The sequence below is a fragment of the Ambystoma mexicanum genome, chromosome 7q, assembly GCF_040938575.1.
Source record: "Ambystoma mexicanum isolate Mex_15411 chromosome 7q, UKY_AmexF1_1, whole genome shotgun sequence".
In the NCBI taxonomy this organism is placed as follows: Eukaryota; Metazoa; Chordata; class Amphibia; order Caudata; family Ambystomatidae; genus Ambystoma; species Ambystoma mexicanum.
Window position 1 is genome coordinate 848361124 of NC_090941.1, and position 19480 is coordinate 848380603.

The 19480-nt window shown below is 46.4% G+C and overlaps 1 protein-coding gene across 1 annotated transcript in view; it reads right to left on the reverse strand.

Moving 5' to 3' along the window:
• Nucleotides 1-18645, reverse strand: part of HEPHL1 (hephaestin like 1) — a 537160-nt gene extending 518515 nt beyond the window's left edge. Inside the window, exon 1 of the mRNA XM_069639277.1 lies at nt 18356-18645. Within this exon, the coding sequence (XP_069495378.1) occupies nt 18356-18525 (170 nt within the window). The 5' untranslated portion in view covers nt 18526-18645. The remainder of the gene's footprint in view (nt 1-18355) is intronic.
• Nucleotides 18646-19480: the final 835 nt, after the last annotated feature.

Consider the following 19480-nt stretch of genomic DNA (forward strand, 5'->3'; position numbering starts at 1 on the left):
CAGACTCAATACACAGCTACCAATGTTTTACAGCTGGAGACCGGATCCAGCAGCAACAGCAACAGACGCTTTTCTCCAACAATGGTCCCAAGGGGTACTCTATGCCTTTCCCCCATTCACCATGATAGCGAGGACCCTGGCGAGGGCCCGTCTGGAACATTCAGACTTAGTCCTCATAGCACCGGTCTGGACATCTCAGACCTGGTATCCAGTTCTTCTGGAACTTTCCTCGGATTTTCCAATCCTACTACCCCAATTTCCGGATCTTCTTCTAGATCCTTCGGGGCAGAGGCATCCCCTTCTTCTCAACGGTTCTCTGACCCTGGCAGCATGGAGGATTTCAGGTCAAGATGGAGAACTCCAGGCATGTCACGCAGGGCGATCAGTCTCATCGAGGAAAGCTGGGCTCCTACCACCCTTAAGAGATATTCCAACTCTTGGGGCGCCTGGAGCACCTGGTGCCGGAGAAAAGGCTTACACCCAATTTCAGCACCTGTAGAGGAAATCTTGAATTTCTTAGCAACTCTAGTAGAAAGAGGGCTCGCCTACAGGACAGTGAACGCATATCGTTCAGCGATCTCAGCTGGTCACGACCTCATTGAAGGAATACCAGCTGGTGAACACCACCTCGTCTGCAGATTACTAAAAGGAGTCAGACTTACAGTCCCGCCCCTTTCCCGCTACGACAAACTTTGGGACGTTAACAAAGTATTGAATCTTTTCCTTTCATGGCATCATAATGAGGAGCTATCACGTACAGCCCTCTCGGGCAAGCTTACTACTTTACTCTGCTTAGTCTCCTGCAGGAGAGTCTCTGATGTCAGAGCCCTTGACCTAGCGGGCAGAACTTTTTCTCCTGACGGTATTGTATTTCACATACACAGAAGGACGAAATGTAACTCTAGGGTAATTTCTTACCCCGCCTTCAAGGACCAACCTAAACTTTGTCTGGTGAAATGCCTGAAAGTTTATGAAGAAAAGACAGCCCCCCTTAGGGCCTCCCCCAACGGGCAACTACTGATAGCTCTGCGTAAACCACACAAACCGGTTTCCGCTCCCACTTTAGCGCGCTGGGTGCGCTGGACACTAACTCAAGCCGGGATAGATACCCAGCACTTCGGAGCTCACTCTGTGAGAGGAGCTATGGCCTCCAAAGCCTTTCAGGCCGGAGTTCGACTAGAAGACATCATGAGAATGGCAGACTGGGCAAGCGAATCAGTATTTAAACAATTCTACTTGAAACCAGTAGATCAACCGGCATCTATTGTGGTGAGTAAGCTTTAAACAAGCATAATGGGAGCCTCCGGTCTTGACATAGAATAAAGATTTTCCATAATACCTTACTAGAAAGTCTTGATTCTATTAAAGACACGGAGGCGAGCATTATCCCACCCAAAGAGAAAATAATACTGTACCTCTCTCCTAATTGTGACAATGTATTTTTATAAGTTACTAAAACTCACAAAAGGAATGATTGCATTTTATAAGAAATAAATAACCCAATGACATTTTCTCCCACCCCGATAAGGGAACTAGGGTTGTTATATACATGAAATAATTTTACTTTCAATCTCCTTTTTCGACAGCGCCTGCCGACAAATCCACTTGATCAGCTGTTCAACAGATCTACCAACTACAAGTACTACCTTATCATGGACAGCCAAGTTCGCAGCTTCGAAAGAGGAAGTCGCATCATGTTTAGGACTGTTTATGAAGGGATCAGGACACCCATTGGAGGACTAAGTCACATGTTGATGTTTCTTTGGTGACACTAGGGAACTCTGGGAAATGGAGTTTGTTTCATTCAGAACTCTGGAAATACTACTGTTATATTATGTTTACTTGTTATATTGTATATTTAGTGCACCCCCTTTTTTCTATGTTTACTCATACGACACTTGGTGCACAAAAATACCTTGCTGCTGAGCCCTTCTTTAAATATGTAAATAAAGCAAGAGAAGCATAATGCTCGCCTCCGTGTCTTTAATAGAATCAAGACTTTCTAGTAAGGTATTATGGAAAATCTTTATTCTTCCGCGGATAGTCATCCCATTTAGCCATTGCCTCCATGTAGTAGCTCTCAAAACCTGTTAAGAGGATATCCTCCTGATGATGGAACACAAGGTTTTCCACGACCTTAGAGGTATAGTGTACCGCACATTTTGATTGTATTGCAGATAGCCAATATTTCAAAGAGTACTAGGGCTGATGGTGCAGTGTTAAGCGCTTTCAGAATGTCCTCTTTCATGAAAAGTAGACTTGGTTCTGTACTTCAGCTTGCAATAAAATCAGATTGGTGTTCAAAAATTAGGAGGTTCCCTTCAATGGGGCTGGGAGGGGGTGGTAATTATCTTCTCCAGGATTTTAGCAATGAAAGGAATGTTACTTATGTTTCTGTAGTTTTCACAGTATCTCTGGGTCTGCACGCAGCTTTTTAGAAGGAGTGTTGTAGTGATGGCACATTGTAATTCATCCCTAACCTCAGAATGTTTCCCAAAGGATGGGTATGCTTCTTCACCTGAGGCATGCAGTTTAGGGATATTCGTCAGCTCTTTGGAACTTGCGATGAAGTCAAATTCCACACACTTAGGCGGATGGTGATCAGTGTTGGTTTGAATTTTGCAATTTTATCCTGAAAGGCCATAGCAAGAGAATTAGGAAATACTTATAAGGGTTTGGCTTGATTAGTTGGTTATGGGTAAATTAGTTCATTGTCATTTTTGAAAAGCTTCTTTAGTCTTACATTGTGGATAAGAGAGGGTTTTGAGGGTGCAGTTTGTTCTCTTACGATGGTCCTATGGTGGCCCCTGCTATGCATTTTGCATGCCAGTTTGTCATTAGGTGACGGATTTCCTGCATGTACATTCTAGATTGTGGGCCTCATCACGAGTTGGGAGGTATCTGGCCTGCAATAGTGCCCAACTAGATTAGCGTTAGCACCCACCGGGTTGCGTGCTAACTCTAAGTCCCCATTGTGTCCTAGAGACCCAATAGGGAATTGTCAGCGCAATTATTGCGCTTTAACACCACCAGCGGTAATTGCACTGAAAATTGGCATTTTTTTCGGCGTGTTTACGTCCAGCTCAGAGCTAGAGGTAAATACGCAGACTTGTGATAGGCGGTAATAATGCTGCATTTAAGGGCTACCACCCGTGAAGAGGACCCGTGACCTGTCCATTTAAGGCCAGTTCGCCATCGAACCATTTGTTGTTGATTTTGGTTATTTTTTTTTGTCTTTTACATTTGGCACAAAACTGTATATTGTATTAGTGATTTTTATGTTCGATTTTTCTAGTAAGGGGGAGGGGGTGTGCCCAGTATGGTATTAGCAGATCGAAATACATTTGACGGAATTTATTTGATCGTTTTTTCAGTCAATTTAAATAAATATAAGGGCAGGGGTAATGGATTGATTGAATAGTTAGGAATTTTCTTTATCTGGTTGGTTGAGCCATAGGTATATATCCCCAGTTACAGGGATTTTATATGAGATGGCATGCACACCAGCCAGTATCGCTGACCATTACTAGGGAAAGGAAGGGTTATGGTAATGTTATAAAGCGCCTATACACAGGCAAGTGTTTCAAAGCGCTCAAGGAGGGTGTGAAACATAGGGGAAAAACAACAGTCGCTCAGAGCCCTTGAAATTCTGAGATGATAATATTCTGCACAGGCAGAGTAAGTACATATAATACATTTAACAGTTGAGACACAGCAAATAGGCCCGATGACGATTCTGCAGTTTTATCAAGTGCAATTAAGGGGTGAGGACAAGGGAGAACAGACAGACTATCTTCAGGCATGGTGCATTCGGATCGTGCAAGTAGACAGACGGTCACAGGGAGGGGGAGGTCCAAGTGCACCCAGTCGGTGAAGACTGAGGTAAGTGCAGAGAGAGCTGCTCTCCTGGGTGTTTTCTCAAGTGTAGTGAGGGTGGGTGGGCTGCAAGACCCCGAGGTAAGTGCAAGAGAGGAATGGTGTGGGTGCCCGGGACTTGTGAGACTGAGGTACACCAGGCGGCCAGTAAGCGTGCTGTAAGGAAGAGGAGGGAGAGAGGGAAAGAGCAGAGAGCTAGGTTAGCAGGATATAGGGAGAGAGAAGGAAGAGTAGAAGAGGAAGGTCTTAAGGAGTTTCCGGAACTTAAGAACATCAGGCTCAAGACGGAGGGTGGCAGGGAGGCTATTCCAGATGGAGGCACCTGCTGAGGATAAGGATCTCCCTCCAAATCTGTGCTTGGAGAACCGGCTCATTCACAGATGAGCGGAGTGCTCGTGAGGGACAATATTTAGGTAGGCAACGTTGCAGGTAGGTAGTCCACAAGGCCTTCAGGGGCCTGCGACCAATGCAGAGGGTCTTGAACTTGATCCTTGCGGCCACGGTAGTGAAGGGATTTCAGCGCCAGAGAGATGCGGTCCCTGGGCTTGAGGCCAAGGATAAGTCTTGCGGTTCTGTTCTGAAGGGGTTGCAGAGGGCGCAGGGCAGAAGCAGGGAGGGTGTGGAAAAGGCTGTTCCAGTAGTCCAGCCTAGAGAGAGCCAGGGCTCTGGAGACAGCGAACCGCTGGGGGAAAGTGAGAAAAGGTAGAGTACCTCTGGGGATGTGTAGCTGATTTTTTAGAGATGTCCGAAATGTGAGAGAAGGAGAGGGTGGACTCGAAGATGATCCCAAGGTTTTTAGCCTCGCAGGTGGGGTGCGGGTGCTGGGCCAAGGGAAGCTGGCCAGAGTGAAAGTGGGAAAGCGGGAGCAGGGGTCCCAATGCGAACGATCTCAGTCTTACTGGCGTTGAGGCAGAGGTTGTTTGCAGCACACTATGACTGAATAGCGGACAGTCAGATATGAGCAAGGAGGAGGCGGTAGAGGCTGAAGGTAGCCTGAAAGATAGTTGCGTGTCTTCTGCAGAACACTGAAAGTTAGAGGTGAAAGTGGCAATCACATGTGTCAAGGCAGCCATATAGATGTTGACTAACCAGGGGGATAGGTTAGATTCATGGGGAACACCACAGGTTGAGAGAGCGATAGTCGAGAGAAAGGCTCAGAGTTCCACCTGGGATGGGCGGTCAGAGAGAAAGGAGGTTAACCACGACAGAGCCTGACCAGTGATTCCCAGGGTGTCACGGAGACGTGCAATCAGGATATTGTGGTTAAACGTGTCAAAGGCAGTGGAGAGGTCGAGGAGAATGAGGACAGGTCGAGGAGAATGAGGGCAGAGGCAGTGTTAGTGCCAAGGTTTGAGAGGTCTTCACGGGTGTTCAGAAGAGCAGTTTACGTGCCTCTGGATGCTCTAAAGCCAGACTGATGGTCATGGAAGCAACCAATGGATTCAGTGTGGAGGGTCAGCTGAGAGACAGCCAACTTCTCCAGGAGTTTGCCCAGGAAAGGAGAGAGAGAGAGAGAGAGAGAGATAGGGAAGTTATCGCTAATGTAGCATCTATACAAATATTACTCAAAACTATGATCAGGAAATAGGTCTTCCTGAGTTAGCCTTAATCACTCCGGGTAGGTTAATTATTTTAAAGGCAGATGATATTATGGAGTCAATGATTTACTAATTTGCTAAGTGTCAGAGAACCATATTTCTGTAATTCCTCTTAAATCCACATTAAATTCTTCTATGCATTGGCAGACATTGCTTGTATTTTTATTAGCTGATCTGCACTCAACTGTGCCTAATTTTTGAGATTTTATTTCTGGTCTCTGTTGGGAGAGCCAGTGTGGGGCTGTCGGGGTTTAGGCTGATGAATTGAATATGGCCCTGTATAGTTGGTAAGGCTATTCTGGGCTTTTGTGGCAGGGTCTGTAGCTTTGGAAGTCTTTCTGGGGTTATGTATATTCCTCTTTGGAGCAGTTTTCTGTGGGTTTCCTTGGATTGTTGCTATTGGTTGATCTGCTAAATTGGTTAGGAATAAAGGTGCTTGGTGGGTTAAGGAACAGCTGGAGGGTCTCAAGGTCCTTGAGTAATCTGATTAGTTTGGGTAGTCTATTGTCAAGTGCAACTAAGGTCATGTCTTTAGCCTGCAACATAATAGTTGAATTATTTTAAGTGTTTCAGAACGGTTTGTCTTTTTGTGTGACGGGATGGTGTGTCCCAGCATAGTCCTGCGTTTCGCGAGATAATAGCATAATATTTATTATTACCTAATTTATTAGCAGTTATTTCAGCAAACTCTGTAGGATGTATTTCTTATTTCATTTGTATCGCGCACATGCAACCCAGAGGCATTGACATACAAATGAATGAAGGACCGAGCCTTAGACTTACCAGGGCTTATACCGTGTGAAGCGCAGGCTACAACTCATAAGGATTTCAAGCACAGCATAAACGGACCATGTAATTGTTGACTATGTTCAAATACTTCATTTACAGAATATTCTAATACGTTTTGTAAACAGGGTGATAACGTGGTCATGTTCAACTTATCCAAGATATATTCCCAGACGATGTCATTATGCTAAATTAAACCCCAAGGCATAGTTATTCGTCTTGCTTACATTTCTAGATCACGGCAGTAAGCACTATAAAATAAATACACATTTTTACTTTGCTGCCAAGGGACCCAGGGCCCTTTGTAAGACCTTGAAACAACTGTGACTTTTTAGGCAGCAACACTTGTGTGCTGGGATTTGGAGCCCCATGCGTATTTGTATTTTTGTCAAATTTATATAGCGCTTTAATCCAAAGTGCTTTACATGAGGAACAAGAAAAATACAACAAGCATTAAATTAATTGAATCACAACCAGAAAACAATACAAGGAACAATTTACATTATTGCCGAGGTAAGGCGAGGGTAGAGAGGGAGCAAGGTGTGAGAGGGAGTAGGAGGTATGAGTAGAGGTAGTAGCAGAAGTAAGGGAGGAGGCGAGAAGGTGAAAGGGAGAAGAATGGAAGAGATGAAATTAGAGAAGTGCAGGAAGTAGGGTAGGAGGGAGTAGAGAGAAAGGAGATGGTGAGGTGGTACAGAAGTAAGAGAGAGAGCGTAGGAGGTGAAGGAAGAGGTAGTAGCAGAGATAAGAGAGGAAGCAAAAATGTGTTAGGGAGATGAATGGAAGAAAACTGCAAGTGCCAGAACGGAAGTGATGTCTAAAAAGGTATCAAGGGTTTATTATGACACATAACATGCCACCACAGCTTAGTCATTTTTGTATTTTTTGCCTAACAAGCAACACGTATGCTAAGTCGGTATTTGAAATAATTCAGTTCAGTGTTATGAAACAGTGATAAATGTAGGTTTGCTACCTAGGCATAATATCCTGCAACTACTACTAATTGAGGCAGTGTGCTAGTCACTGAGAAACAGCGGGACTATATTGACATATGCACCCCAATGGGAGGATAAAGAAACAACCCATCATGGGCAATGCTGCAAGGCCGCCCAAAGCGAGGCAGAGTAACTGCTGATACCATCAGCAGGTCTGGAGATGGGCAGCCCAACCTCTACCCCTCTCTGCTCCTCTCCTTCCCCCAAGCCAGAGAGAGACGCAGTCTATGCAACACAAAGCTGAGGAAGGGTGAGGTGTGAACAATCACCTCACCCTTCCTCCATACAGCAAGGTGCTAAGCACCTAAGGAAACCAACAGTCAGGCAGGGATCAGGTTCAAAGACCTGCCCCCCCCAGGGGGCCAGAGAGTCGGCTATCCGGCCGGGGGCTGGAATACAACAGCCCCCACTACTACACATCCCCTGGGTCTTATAAATACAGAGCTGCATGCTCTGAGAAAACAAACAGTTTGTGGTCCCTGAACGGGGACCCCAAAACACAGGAGGTGCACTGTTTACTCAGTGCCTTCCAAACCTTTGCTTCTTTAGCACACTCTGAAGTTCGTTACATTCGCAGCGTCTTTGTTTCCCCTGCGTGTCAATTTCAATAGAAATATTGCAAGTTTAAACACTGAAGCTGCAGGGAAACCCCGTTCCGGGAAACCTTATCGCAAAAGTACAACAAACATTGTAATTGAGGCAGTAGGCAGACAACTTTTGGTTCATACAGCATTTGGGGCATTTTTTAAGGCCCAGGCCAACAGGGCACACGCAATTAATTGTAGTGAACAACAAAGGCATAGTTTATATGCATAACTCGAACCTGGGCACAAGAAATAATTTCAGCTCACCAAAGACCACTGCTGCAGTTTGTCTGAACATAAACCAAAATATTTTTTGGGGCAACACTCTACAGTTACCCAGCACGGGAAACAGCATTTTTTGCAAGCCCACAAGAATCCACAAATAATACAACAAGCATTATAAATGTGCATGATAGACTGTGCTATTGCACAACGAGTAGAGAGCTCATTTTGACATCTGTGCAGAGACTGCTGACACATGTTTAGATCCCTGCAGGGCCAAACACAGCCTTTTTCAAATATCTTTCTTTTAATCAAACAGGCTGAAAGGAAACATGGGTCCCAAACGAAAAATCACAGGAACCCGCAACACCGGCACAGAAACCCAAATCACCCCACCTTATGGCAGCCATCGAGGCAGCAGAACACTACGGTTGGGCATGGGTCAGGGAGAATATGTACGGCCTACCAAGGGAAGGGTCGCCCATACCACCCAATCAAGATGACGTCACAACACCACCAAAGAGACAGAAAGTGATAGATGGCCCTAAAAAAAAGGTAACAATTGTGCCAGAGCATGTCGGAAATGAAACAATTATTGTGCGAAATGAGGGGGAAAAAATTACCTCAAACAGGGGAGCAGGGACCCATAAACCCCAACATACCCCTACAAACTACCATAACGATGACCCCCCACCAGCAACAATCCCAACAACAGCCGCCCCAGCCACACCACTGCCACAGGTGCCAGCAATGCCAACAGCTGCCAGCACAATTGCGCCAACTGCAGCCACAGCAGACCCAACAGGTGCTTTAAAAGCATGGGCAACCCCCAGTACAGAAGCACTGGGACAGACAGGGAAAAGCAACAGCAACCCAACAGACATAGCAATGATCTGCAATGCCCAATTAGAATTAAAATTGAAATCCTTCCAGACTGAAATACTGAATAGATATAAAAGATGCCTAGCATGGAATATTGACACCACAATCAAATAGACCATATGGGCCAAAGAGTTCATAGAAATCTTTTCACTTATAGAAGCCCAACACAAACGGAAATATGCTTTTAGGGATCCCAAAAAGATAGAAGAGAAAGCCATAGCCAGAAATGCCCAGGTAGAACAGAATTGGGACAACTGGCTACAGGCCTTTGCCATCTTGGATACAATATATGAAGAGAAATTCCCCAATGATGGCAGAAAACTATGGGCTTACATGGATAAGAGAAGTAAAAATCACTCAAAAAGGGAAGACCTGGCTAGCATATGATATCAGATGTAGGAGAAGCATGTCAGAGAGACCAGCCATAGAATGGGACGAGGTCCAAAATGATTTATACACGTTAAACGCCGAGCCCCCATCGGAGGAAGAGCCCTCCAGAACATCTCCAAAAATGCACAGGGTCCCAGAAAGAACAATAACGAGAAACATAAAAAGGTGGGGTTGTGGGGGGGGGGGGGAAACAGCCCTTTCGGAAGAACCAGCCATGGTCGGCTAAGTTTAATACCCACAGGCAGAACATAAACCACTCTCCAAAAGCCAACATTCCATGCAGGAATTTTGGAAAAAACCAGTGCACCTGGGGTAAGGACTGCTGGTACAAACACGCTTGCACAAACTGCAACAGGGACCACGCAGCAAGCAACAGCACCAGACTGCCAGCCAAAAACGCAAAAGATTAGCACCATCCACTCTCTTTCCACCCCAGGTTTGGCACCAGGCAGAACCCCCCCTCCCCCATCAACCCAAACAATTTTAGAGAAGCACTCATGAATTACCCAGACAGGGAAACCAGCGAGGCAATCTGGCAGGGTTTCACCAAGGGTTTTATGTTAGGCAGAAACCTGTGCAGTTCCCTCTGGGACCACTGCAAAAGATTTAAGACTGCAGGTGTTTGGCAGTAAACCCACTTGGTAGCAGTCTGTACCACACAGATTCACTTGGTAGCTGTGGTTGAGCAGTCAGACCTCCCTCAAGAAGAGTTAGGCAGTATAGAGAGTATTCACAATAGGTCAAAAGAAACACAATAGAACAAGCAAACACTAACCAGAGCTTGGTGTAAAAGAGATATAATTATTTATTTGAAAGCACATCTAATAAAACACACAGGCACTAATATTAAGCAGTTCAAAAACACGGTCACTAAAAGATATACACTCCCTTAAAAGAATATTAGACAAGTCTTAAGTAAAGCCCCACTTATTTTCAGACAGCGGTGAGCGCTTAACGCAGATGGCACTCTAATAATTTGTTTTAAAAGGGAGAGAAAGGCAGAGTACAAATTGAAACAGATCCCAACACTTTCACAAGAACACAGCAAGAGAGGAAAGCAGAGTCAAACCGTGAAGTTAGAGTTCAGAACGCCGGATCCACTTTAAGAGGATCAAAACGAAATGTGCCCAAGGTCACACGGTTGAAAAGTGCACGAAAGTCTCGAAAAGGTACAGGAAGAGTTGGACCAAAAGAAAGGGACCAGTTAGATGGCCAAGGCGGCCAGCCCAGTCCAGAAGGTTAAGGGATTATTATTACCTTGTAGCAATCTTTAGAAAGGGAGGCCTGGCAGACACTGTACCTTAAAGTGGTGAGAATACTCCAGCGGGGGCAGTTGTTCCTGGCAGCGGATGCAAGTCGGTGCTTCGTCCGGGGGAAGAGAGGATCTCGTCGGGGAGGAAGACAGGAGTCCGTTGCACTGCCAGGGAAGAAACCAGCCGTGGAGTTCTCAGTTAAAAGGATCAGTCCTTTTTGTTCGCGGTCCAGTGGTAAGTGGCTATCCGGTTGCCGGGGTGCTTGGCACGGGCAATTCGACCACAAAACGTCCTGGGATGCGAGGAAAAGAAGGTAAACTTGTTGTGCCCACCAGTCAGGGGAAGAACACTCTCCAGCAGGGAGATCTTCTCTGTCGTAGGGAAGTGGTGAGTCGGTTCCGCAGGGCTCCACCGGTGGTGTTGTCGTAGCAGGTCGGCTCAGCTTCTCCCTCGTCGGATTCTCATGTCCTGTGACGACTTCTGAAGTTCCAGTCCCTAAAGCCCTGCTTTTATGCAGCACACCCCCATTCACTCAGCCTAGCTGTCACACAAGAGTGTGACTTGAGTTACCAAGGTAGCTCAGTCCAGGGTGCCTAAACCCCTCCCACACCCCCTGTGATACCCAGACAGAGTGGCACCACTTTTGGAGGCTTCTGTGGAGAAGCCCGCCAAAAGCGGAACAAAGGCTTGGGTTGGAGTCACAGAAGAGAACACAAACGCCATTTTAGAATCGAGTCCTGGCAAAAAATACCAACCGGCGAATTAATATTAAATAAATAAACCGGCGGTATGTTCGAGGCTATGAGAATTAAATAATTAAAGTTGGTAGCCTCGAACAATGGGAAAATCCCATAGGGATATAATCGCGGTCGAATATAAAAAGTAGTATCCACTGCCACCAGCCAAAACTCGATCAGGGGGGACGGAGACGTGCCCCCTCGACTAACAGACCCCGGGGTAATTGATTTGCCCCGACCAGTACTTCCACAATATGATGGTTTATACTGGTTTCTGTCATAATTTGGGACTAGTAAAGCCAATGGTGACTTTACATGCCCTGAGAGACAGTAGTCAGTCCCAGGGTATGGAGACTATGGTGGGGTGTCACTATGACACCCCTGTGTCACTGCACGGAGGGTGCTGTGTAACACACATAGTAAAAACACATGAGACCCTATGGAGTAAAGGACCCCATAGCCCATAAAACACATTAACAGTCAAAGGAACACCATAAATCATGTCCAAGAGTGGGGGGGGGGGGGGGGGGGGGGGAAAAAGTCTCTCACTCTTGGCAGGAGAAAAAAACAAACTCCAGAAATCCAGCAAAGCTGCTGGGGGACTCACTAGGTTAGGAAATTCAGCCTAAACAGAGAATTCTCCCTAACATTGTACCACCCCTTTTAAGGGCACAGGGTCACAGAACATCCCAATGAACCTGAAGTCGGCCAGGGACAACCCCCAAACAGTGGAGAGCACAATCAAGAAGGAATTGCCATTAGGCAGGATTGCAGGACCCTGCGACCACATGCCCCTCAAAGATTACATAATATCACCACTAGGGCTGGTCCCCAAAAAAAGAACCTGGGAAAATGAGGCTAATTCACCACTTATCCTATCCCAAAGGCCAAATCACGAAACAATGGCATTCCACACACGGAATCCGCGGTATCTTACACACACTTCCAGGAGGCAGTAAGACTCATACAACAGGAATGTGGCAGGAACGCCCTGATGGCCAAACTAGACATCAAATCCGCTTTCGGACTATTGCCAGTCCACCCAGATTCCCAGCAATGGTTAGGTTTTACTTTTAAAAACAAATTCTATGTAGACAGATGCCTCCCCAAGGGGTGCACAGTATCATGCGCCCTATTCGAGCAATTCAGCTCCTTTTTTCAATGGGCTTTCCAAAAACAGATGACCAAAGTAGTACACTACCTCGATGATTTCATGGTAATGGGCCCAGCAAATTCTGATGAATGCAACAAGGCCCTGGCGAATTAGAAGGAATGGCCGCATAGTGGGGCATACCTTTAGCAAAGGATAAAACAACCAAACCTGCCACCAACATAATTTTCTTGGTCTTTGAAATGGACTCTGTAGAGGGCCTATGCAAGATCCCAAAGACAAAAATTGCAGAACTCCTGGAGAAAATACAAGGCCTGAAAACAAAAGACAAGGGCACAGTTACAGAAATTCAATCATTACCAGGGAGTCTCAACTTCGCTGCTAGAATAATCCCCCAAAAGGAGGGCATTTTCCAGAAGTCTGGAACTAAAAATCAAATCATACACCAAACCCCAACTACACATCTGGCTAGGCACAGAGGTGAAACAAGAACTGGAAATTTGGGGGAATTTCCTCAAAGATTTCAGCGGGACCTCACTTGGGCATACGCCTTTGAACACATGGACAAAAAGGGTCCTTTTCACTGATGCAGCCGGGAGTAAGGGGTTTGGAGCCATAATAGACTCAGAGTTGGTGGCAGGACACTGGCCCAACTCATGGCAACAGGCGGGGTGGACTAAGAACATCACCCTCCTAAGAATTATTTCCCATTTGGCTAACATTACACACCTGGGGCAGGAGGCTAGCTAACACGGAACCTTTGGTCTGGTGCGACAACATGGCCGTAGTAGACTCCATAAACAGAAGGTTTACCAAATGCCCTCTAGTGCTAAAAGTCCTACGAGCCATCACAGCAGTCACACTACAAGAAAACATTGCGGTCAAAGCAAAGCACATCACTGGGGCGGATAATAACATTGCAGATGCTTTATCTCGCTTTCAGTGGCCAAGATTCCGGGAGCTAGCGCCACACGCCCAGGAACAGATGACACCAATACCAGAGGAACGCTGGGCAATAATGGAAAATCAAAAATAACGGCATCAACGCCAGTGCCAGAGAGCCATGGCCGGGATGCCCAACAAGAACCACGCACCTCAATAACGGGTGCCAACAACTCCTTGGGCTTCCCAAAAGAGATGGCAGAGAAAGCAATGGCAAGCACCACCGCGGCGCAGTACAGTAAGTGCTTACAAACAGTATTTAAAGCCACAGGCGAAAACCATGTAGAGTTAATAACGATTAAAGACATAGAAATATTTTTCAAATGGGCGCATGAACAAGGCTTTAAGAGAGATTGGGCAAAAAGACACCTAGTTGCAATCTCGTATTTTTCAAAAATACGGGGTGATTTAGACCCCACGCAGAGCGCTCTCATTTCCTACGCAATGAAAGGATGGGGTAGAATAGAGGGCCCCCAGGTGAACACCCGCCGCCCCCTGGATTTCAACAAACTGGTACAAATTGCAAACCCGCTGGATGCCATATGCTGGCATCCATACGAGATTATTCAAAACAGCTTTTTTCCTGGCATACTTCGGGGCTTTCCATGTTGGAGAGCTCATTGCCTCCAGCACAAAGGCTACCAACGGCCTGGGTGTCATGGAGATCAGGGTTAGACAAGAGAGCGTCAGCACAGAAATCCAACAATCAAAAACTGGGGCCAAGAGAACCATCAACATTTGTTGCATTGATGAGGCAGCAAACTGCCGGTACATATCACCAACCTTTATCACACGCAAAGGCCCAAGAAAGGGGGGAGGTTTCTAATCCACAAGGACGCCTCGGCACTAAGCTTCTACCAATTCAAAGGGGTGCTGATGAAAGCAATCAGCAAAGCAGGGTGGGACCCAAGGGTTTTGGCACCCATTCATTCAGAATAGGTACCGCCACCTCAGCATGGCAAGGAGGCCTAGCTCCCCAAGAACTAAAAATACATAGGGGTATGGAAGTGAGATTGCTACAAAAGATACATCAGACCACAGCTAATATAGCCATCCTCCCTCATTTTTCTTTCTCCCCCTTCCTACAGAAACAACAGGCGAAGGGAGGACCGCTCTCCAATCAGCATGGATAGTTGGCCACTCATTTATCTTCAGGAGGGGCCGATGGGCAGAGGAGACCAAAGAAAGGCCACCTTTCAGAAACACCATTTGTTCATGGTGGGGATACAGAGGCCTACGATGGGCCGAGATCCACGAAACCCTAGCAGAACTGGTTGCATACAGAGAACCGCCAGAATTTGTGGTCATACACCTAGGGGGCAATGACCTGGTATCCACTGGAAGGAGAAATGTATTCGAGGAAATGTGCTCCTCCCTAGCAGTCATTTCAAATAATTGGAGGGGAACAGAAATATATTTCTCGGCCATCCTACCCAGAAAGACATGGCAAGGGGCCCAACTGCTACAAATCGATAGACATTTCTAGAAGAAAACTCAACAGGGGGCTAGAGAAATTCTGTACCAGCAAGAGGACAGGGCTTCATAAAGCACCCGGCCATTACACTGGGTGACCCGGACCTTTTTCACAAAGACGGCACCCATTTATCAAACCAGGGCATGGAACATTTCTTTAGAGAAAGTACAGCAACTGTAGCCTCCAGGGGTTGCCACTAGGAGATACTTTTGGGGGAACGTGGTCAGTCACCTAGTCGCCATCCTGCCAACGTGTGGCAGCACGGGCCAGAGGGGTTAACCCCAAGACCCGGTGCACAAAAATATGTTTCTAAAATGATATGTGATTATTATCTCCATAACCATATCTGTACAATAAAAACCTACGGCCTTTTATTGCCAACACTTGACAACAATGTGTGAGCCAAATTATTCTGGGTGAGGGTATGGGGTCGCCAAATAATTATGCATGCATATGGGGTCATCAGTTATGGGCAATGCTGCGGGCCGCCCTGTTAGGGAGAATTCTCTGTATAGGCTAATATCCCCAAGCCTAGTGAGTCCCCCAGCAGCTTTGCTGGATTTTTAGGGTTTATTTTTTTTCTCCTGTTAAGAGTAAGACTCTTTTTCTCCCACTCTTAGACATGATTTGAGATATCCTTTGACTTTGTAATGTGTTTTATGGGCTCTTTTACTCCCTAGGGTTTCATGCGTTTTTGGTAAGTGTGTTACACAGCACCCTCAGTGCAGTAACAGAGGGGCGTCATAGTGACCCCCCAAACATAGACTCCATACCCTGGGACTGACTACTGTCTCCCAGGGCATGTAAAGTCACCATTGACTTTACTAGTCTTAAATTGTGAACAGAACCAGTACAAACCATCATATTGTGGAAGTACTGGTAGGGGTAATTAGATTGCCCCTGGGTCTGTTTTTCGAGGGGGCACTGTGCAGTCCCCCCCTCGTCAAGTTTCTGGCTGGTGGCAGTGGTTACCACGCAAAATATTCCACCGGAATATTTTCTATGGGATTTTCCCATTTATTTTAAACGCACCACTTTTTTTGGTGTAATGTTAAAGATACCGCTGGGTTATTTATATAATATTTATTCCCCGGTTGGGTCTTTTTGCCAGGACTCTGTTTTAAAATGGTGTTTGTGTTCGCCTCTGTAACTCCAACCCAAGTTGAGCTCTTTGTTCCACTTTTGGCAGGCTTCTGCACAGAAGCCTCCAAAAGTGGTGCCACTCTGTCTGGGTTTACATGATGTGTGGGAGGGGTGGGGTTTAGGCACCTCAGCAACTCAAGTAGCACTCTTGTGTGATTGGCCCAGTGGCATGTTTGAGTGACAGCTAGTACTGATGAATGGGGGTTTTCTGCATAAAAGCAGGGCTTTGGGGACTGGAACTTCAGAAGTCGCCACAGGACCTAAAGAATCCGAAGAGGGAGAAGCTGAGCCGACCTGCAACGACGACACCACCGGTGGAGCCCTGCTGAACCGCCTCATCACTTCCCGACGACAGAGAAGATCTTCATCCTGGAGAGTCTTCTTCCTTTGAACTGGTGGGGTTAACCAGTTGGCCCTCTTTTCAACTTCCTGGATCGTCTCGTGGTCGAATCGCCCGTGCCAAGCACCCCGGCGGCCGGATAGCCACGCTTCACCACTACCGCGAATAAAAGGGTAGTACCTTTTAACCTGGAAACTCCACGGCTGGTTTCTTCCCTGGCAGTGCAACAACCTCCAGCTTTCCTCCACGTCGAGATCTTATCTTCCCCTGGACGAAGCACCAACTTGCACCCACTGCCAGGAACAACTGCCCCCGCTGGAGCTTTCTCACCATTTCAGGTACTGTGTCCCGCCAGGTCCCCCTTACAACAGACTGATCAAGGTGTCCTGTAAATCCTTGACTCTCTATCCTGGGGTGACCTGGGACCTGTTAACTAACTTTTTCTGAACTATCTGCAAAGACTTTTTAAGTATAATTCAACTGTGTGATCTTGGACACATTCTGCCTTGCTCTCTCCAAGAGTGGGCCTGGCGTATGAACTTTTTGCTGTACAGTAGACCCTGCCTTTCTTGACTTGCTGTGGTTCTTTTAAAAGTGTTGGTATTGTTTGCTTTTCTAATTCTGCCTTTTCCCTCCCTTTTTAACTATCTTATTGGAGTGCCATCTTATGTTAAGCGCTCACCTCTGTCTGCAAATAAGTGGTGTTTTAACTAAGACTTGTTCAATAAGTAATCAGGGATGTATATATATTGATAGTGACTGTGTTTGAACTTGCTTGCCATATTAGTGCTAGTGTATTTTTACAAGCGTGTTTTTAAATAAATAATTATATACTTTTATACCAAAGCTCTGGTCAGTGTTTGCTTGTGTTACTGTATTTTGGTACCTAATGTGTATACTATATATACTGCCTAACTCTTCTTGATAGAAGTCCGACTGCTCAGCCACAGTTACCAGGAAAATCTGGGTGGTGCAGACTGCTACCAATTGGGTTTACTGCCAACACCTGTAGTCCTAAACCTTTTGCAGTGGTCCCCAAGGAGACTGCACAGGTTTCTGCCTAACACGCCCAAAACGAGGCAGGGTAACTGCTGTTGCCATCAGCAGGCCTGGAGACAGGCAGCCCAACCTCTCCCCCTATCTGCTCCTCTCCTTCCCCTAAGCCAGAGAGACATGCAGTCTCTGCAACACAAAGCTGAGGAAGGGTGAGGTGTGAGCAATCACCTCACCCTTAATTCATGCAGGAAGGTGCTAGCACCTAAGGAAACCAATAGTCAGGCAGGGATCAGGTTCAAAGACCTGCCCACCCCCAGGGGGCCAGACAGTCGGCTATCCAGCCAGGGGCTGGAACACAACAGCCCCCACTACTATACATATCAAAGACCCATGGTTTTATAAATACAGAGCGGCATGCACTGAGAAAACAGTTTGTGGACCCTAAACGGGGACCCAAACACACAGGAGGTGCACGGTTTACTCAGTGCCTTCCAAACCTTTGCTTCTTTACCACAAAACCATCCCACCCTACACATAAGGGAGAAGAACAAAAGGAAAAGTAGTACAAGGCACTGTGCGGTGCCCACAAGTCATGGGACATGAGAAGGCGGGTACGGGCCAAAGGGGGTAACCCCAAGACCTGGTGCCCAAAAGTATGTTACTAAGATATGTGATTATTGTTTTCTCCATAACCAGATCTGTACAATAAAAACCTACGGCCTTTTATTGCCAAAACTTGAAAACAATGTGTGAGCCAAATTATTCCGGGTGAGGGTATGAGGTCGGCAAACAATTATGCATGCATATGGGTTCAGCAGTTACAGAGCTCCCGTTTTGCCTCGTGCCAGGCGTGAGAAATATTTTGGTTTTTTACTTTGCATTGTGTTTATTTGTAGTTTTGATATTTGCTGTGATAAAAGCAAGACTACAAATCCCAGAAGGCAAAGAAAAGAAAACAGGATGTTCTTCAACTCACAGGGGCAATTTGCACGGAAAGACCGTTGCGACAGAAAGTATTTCGCTTACTCGTCGTCCTGGATGGATTGTCCCGTGATAACATTCTGTCCGCTTGGGGCGTAGTCCCAGTCCACCTCGACAATCCCGAAAAAATAGGTCCTGGTCATCTGTTCCGCCGGACGAGGCTGCAGCCAGAGCACCGCAAGCGCCAGGAGCGCGCAGGCTGCTGGAGGCGGCATTTCCTTCCCTCAGCCAGGCAGTCAGTCCCGCGCGGCGCCACCCTGCACAGCTGAGCACGAGTTAGGAATGATGAGAGCTGCAGAGAGTGAAACTCCGCCCACTGCAATCAGGCAGCGCAGGGCCTGCTCTGGACAGAGCCCTTCAGCAGCGCCGCACCGTACAATGCGCCTACTCAAAGGGTTGCCATGGCGACGGGGACTTTTCCCCTGCCACGCTTCCAAGCACGCTGGGCCTTTCAGAAGGCAAATCAACGTGATGCCGCAACTTCTTTCAAAACGCTTCGCCTTATTTAAGTCAATTATTGTCTTTTCTACAATGCCACATTTGTTTCTGGCATGCTTAATTTCAATGGTGCGTGATTAGTGACCGAGCCATACCTGATAATGGCAAACGTTTATAACAATTGGTATCTTTTTGGGACATGGAAGCGAATTTTCGGTTCTTTCTTTTTGTGTGTGTTTCAACCCTGTGAAGGCAGTTACATAGAATTCGCTGTTGACGAATACATCCTCATTACATTTCCAACACGCCCACAAATTGAAACATATCTCACAACAGCGTGAATCGAATCACCTTTGTATCATCCGTCAAGTTACCTGGTTTCCCGACATGCATTGCAAAGACTGTGAAGCAGCAGTGCGTTTTAGGATATGCTTAAGGTTTCATGATGTATGTCATCTGTGCTTGTGCTCTGTAGTGACGTACATTTGATCATAAATAGTCACTCTTTGTATTTTCGTGCTCAGAAAAGGAACACTGTAATTCAAAGCATAATTCAAAATGCATCACACACACTTCTATGTTCCAACATCGAACATTTAAATAAAAACACTTCAATTTCATAATTTCTCATCAAAGCATAACAAACACTTTGAGTATGTCCTGCTGGATGGTGGGGGTACATATGACCCCCATCACCACATAATATGAAAGCCATGCCTGTACATCTCCCAG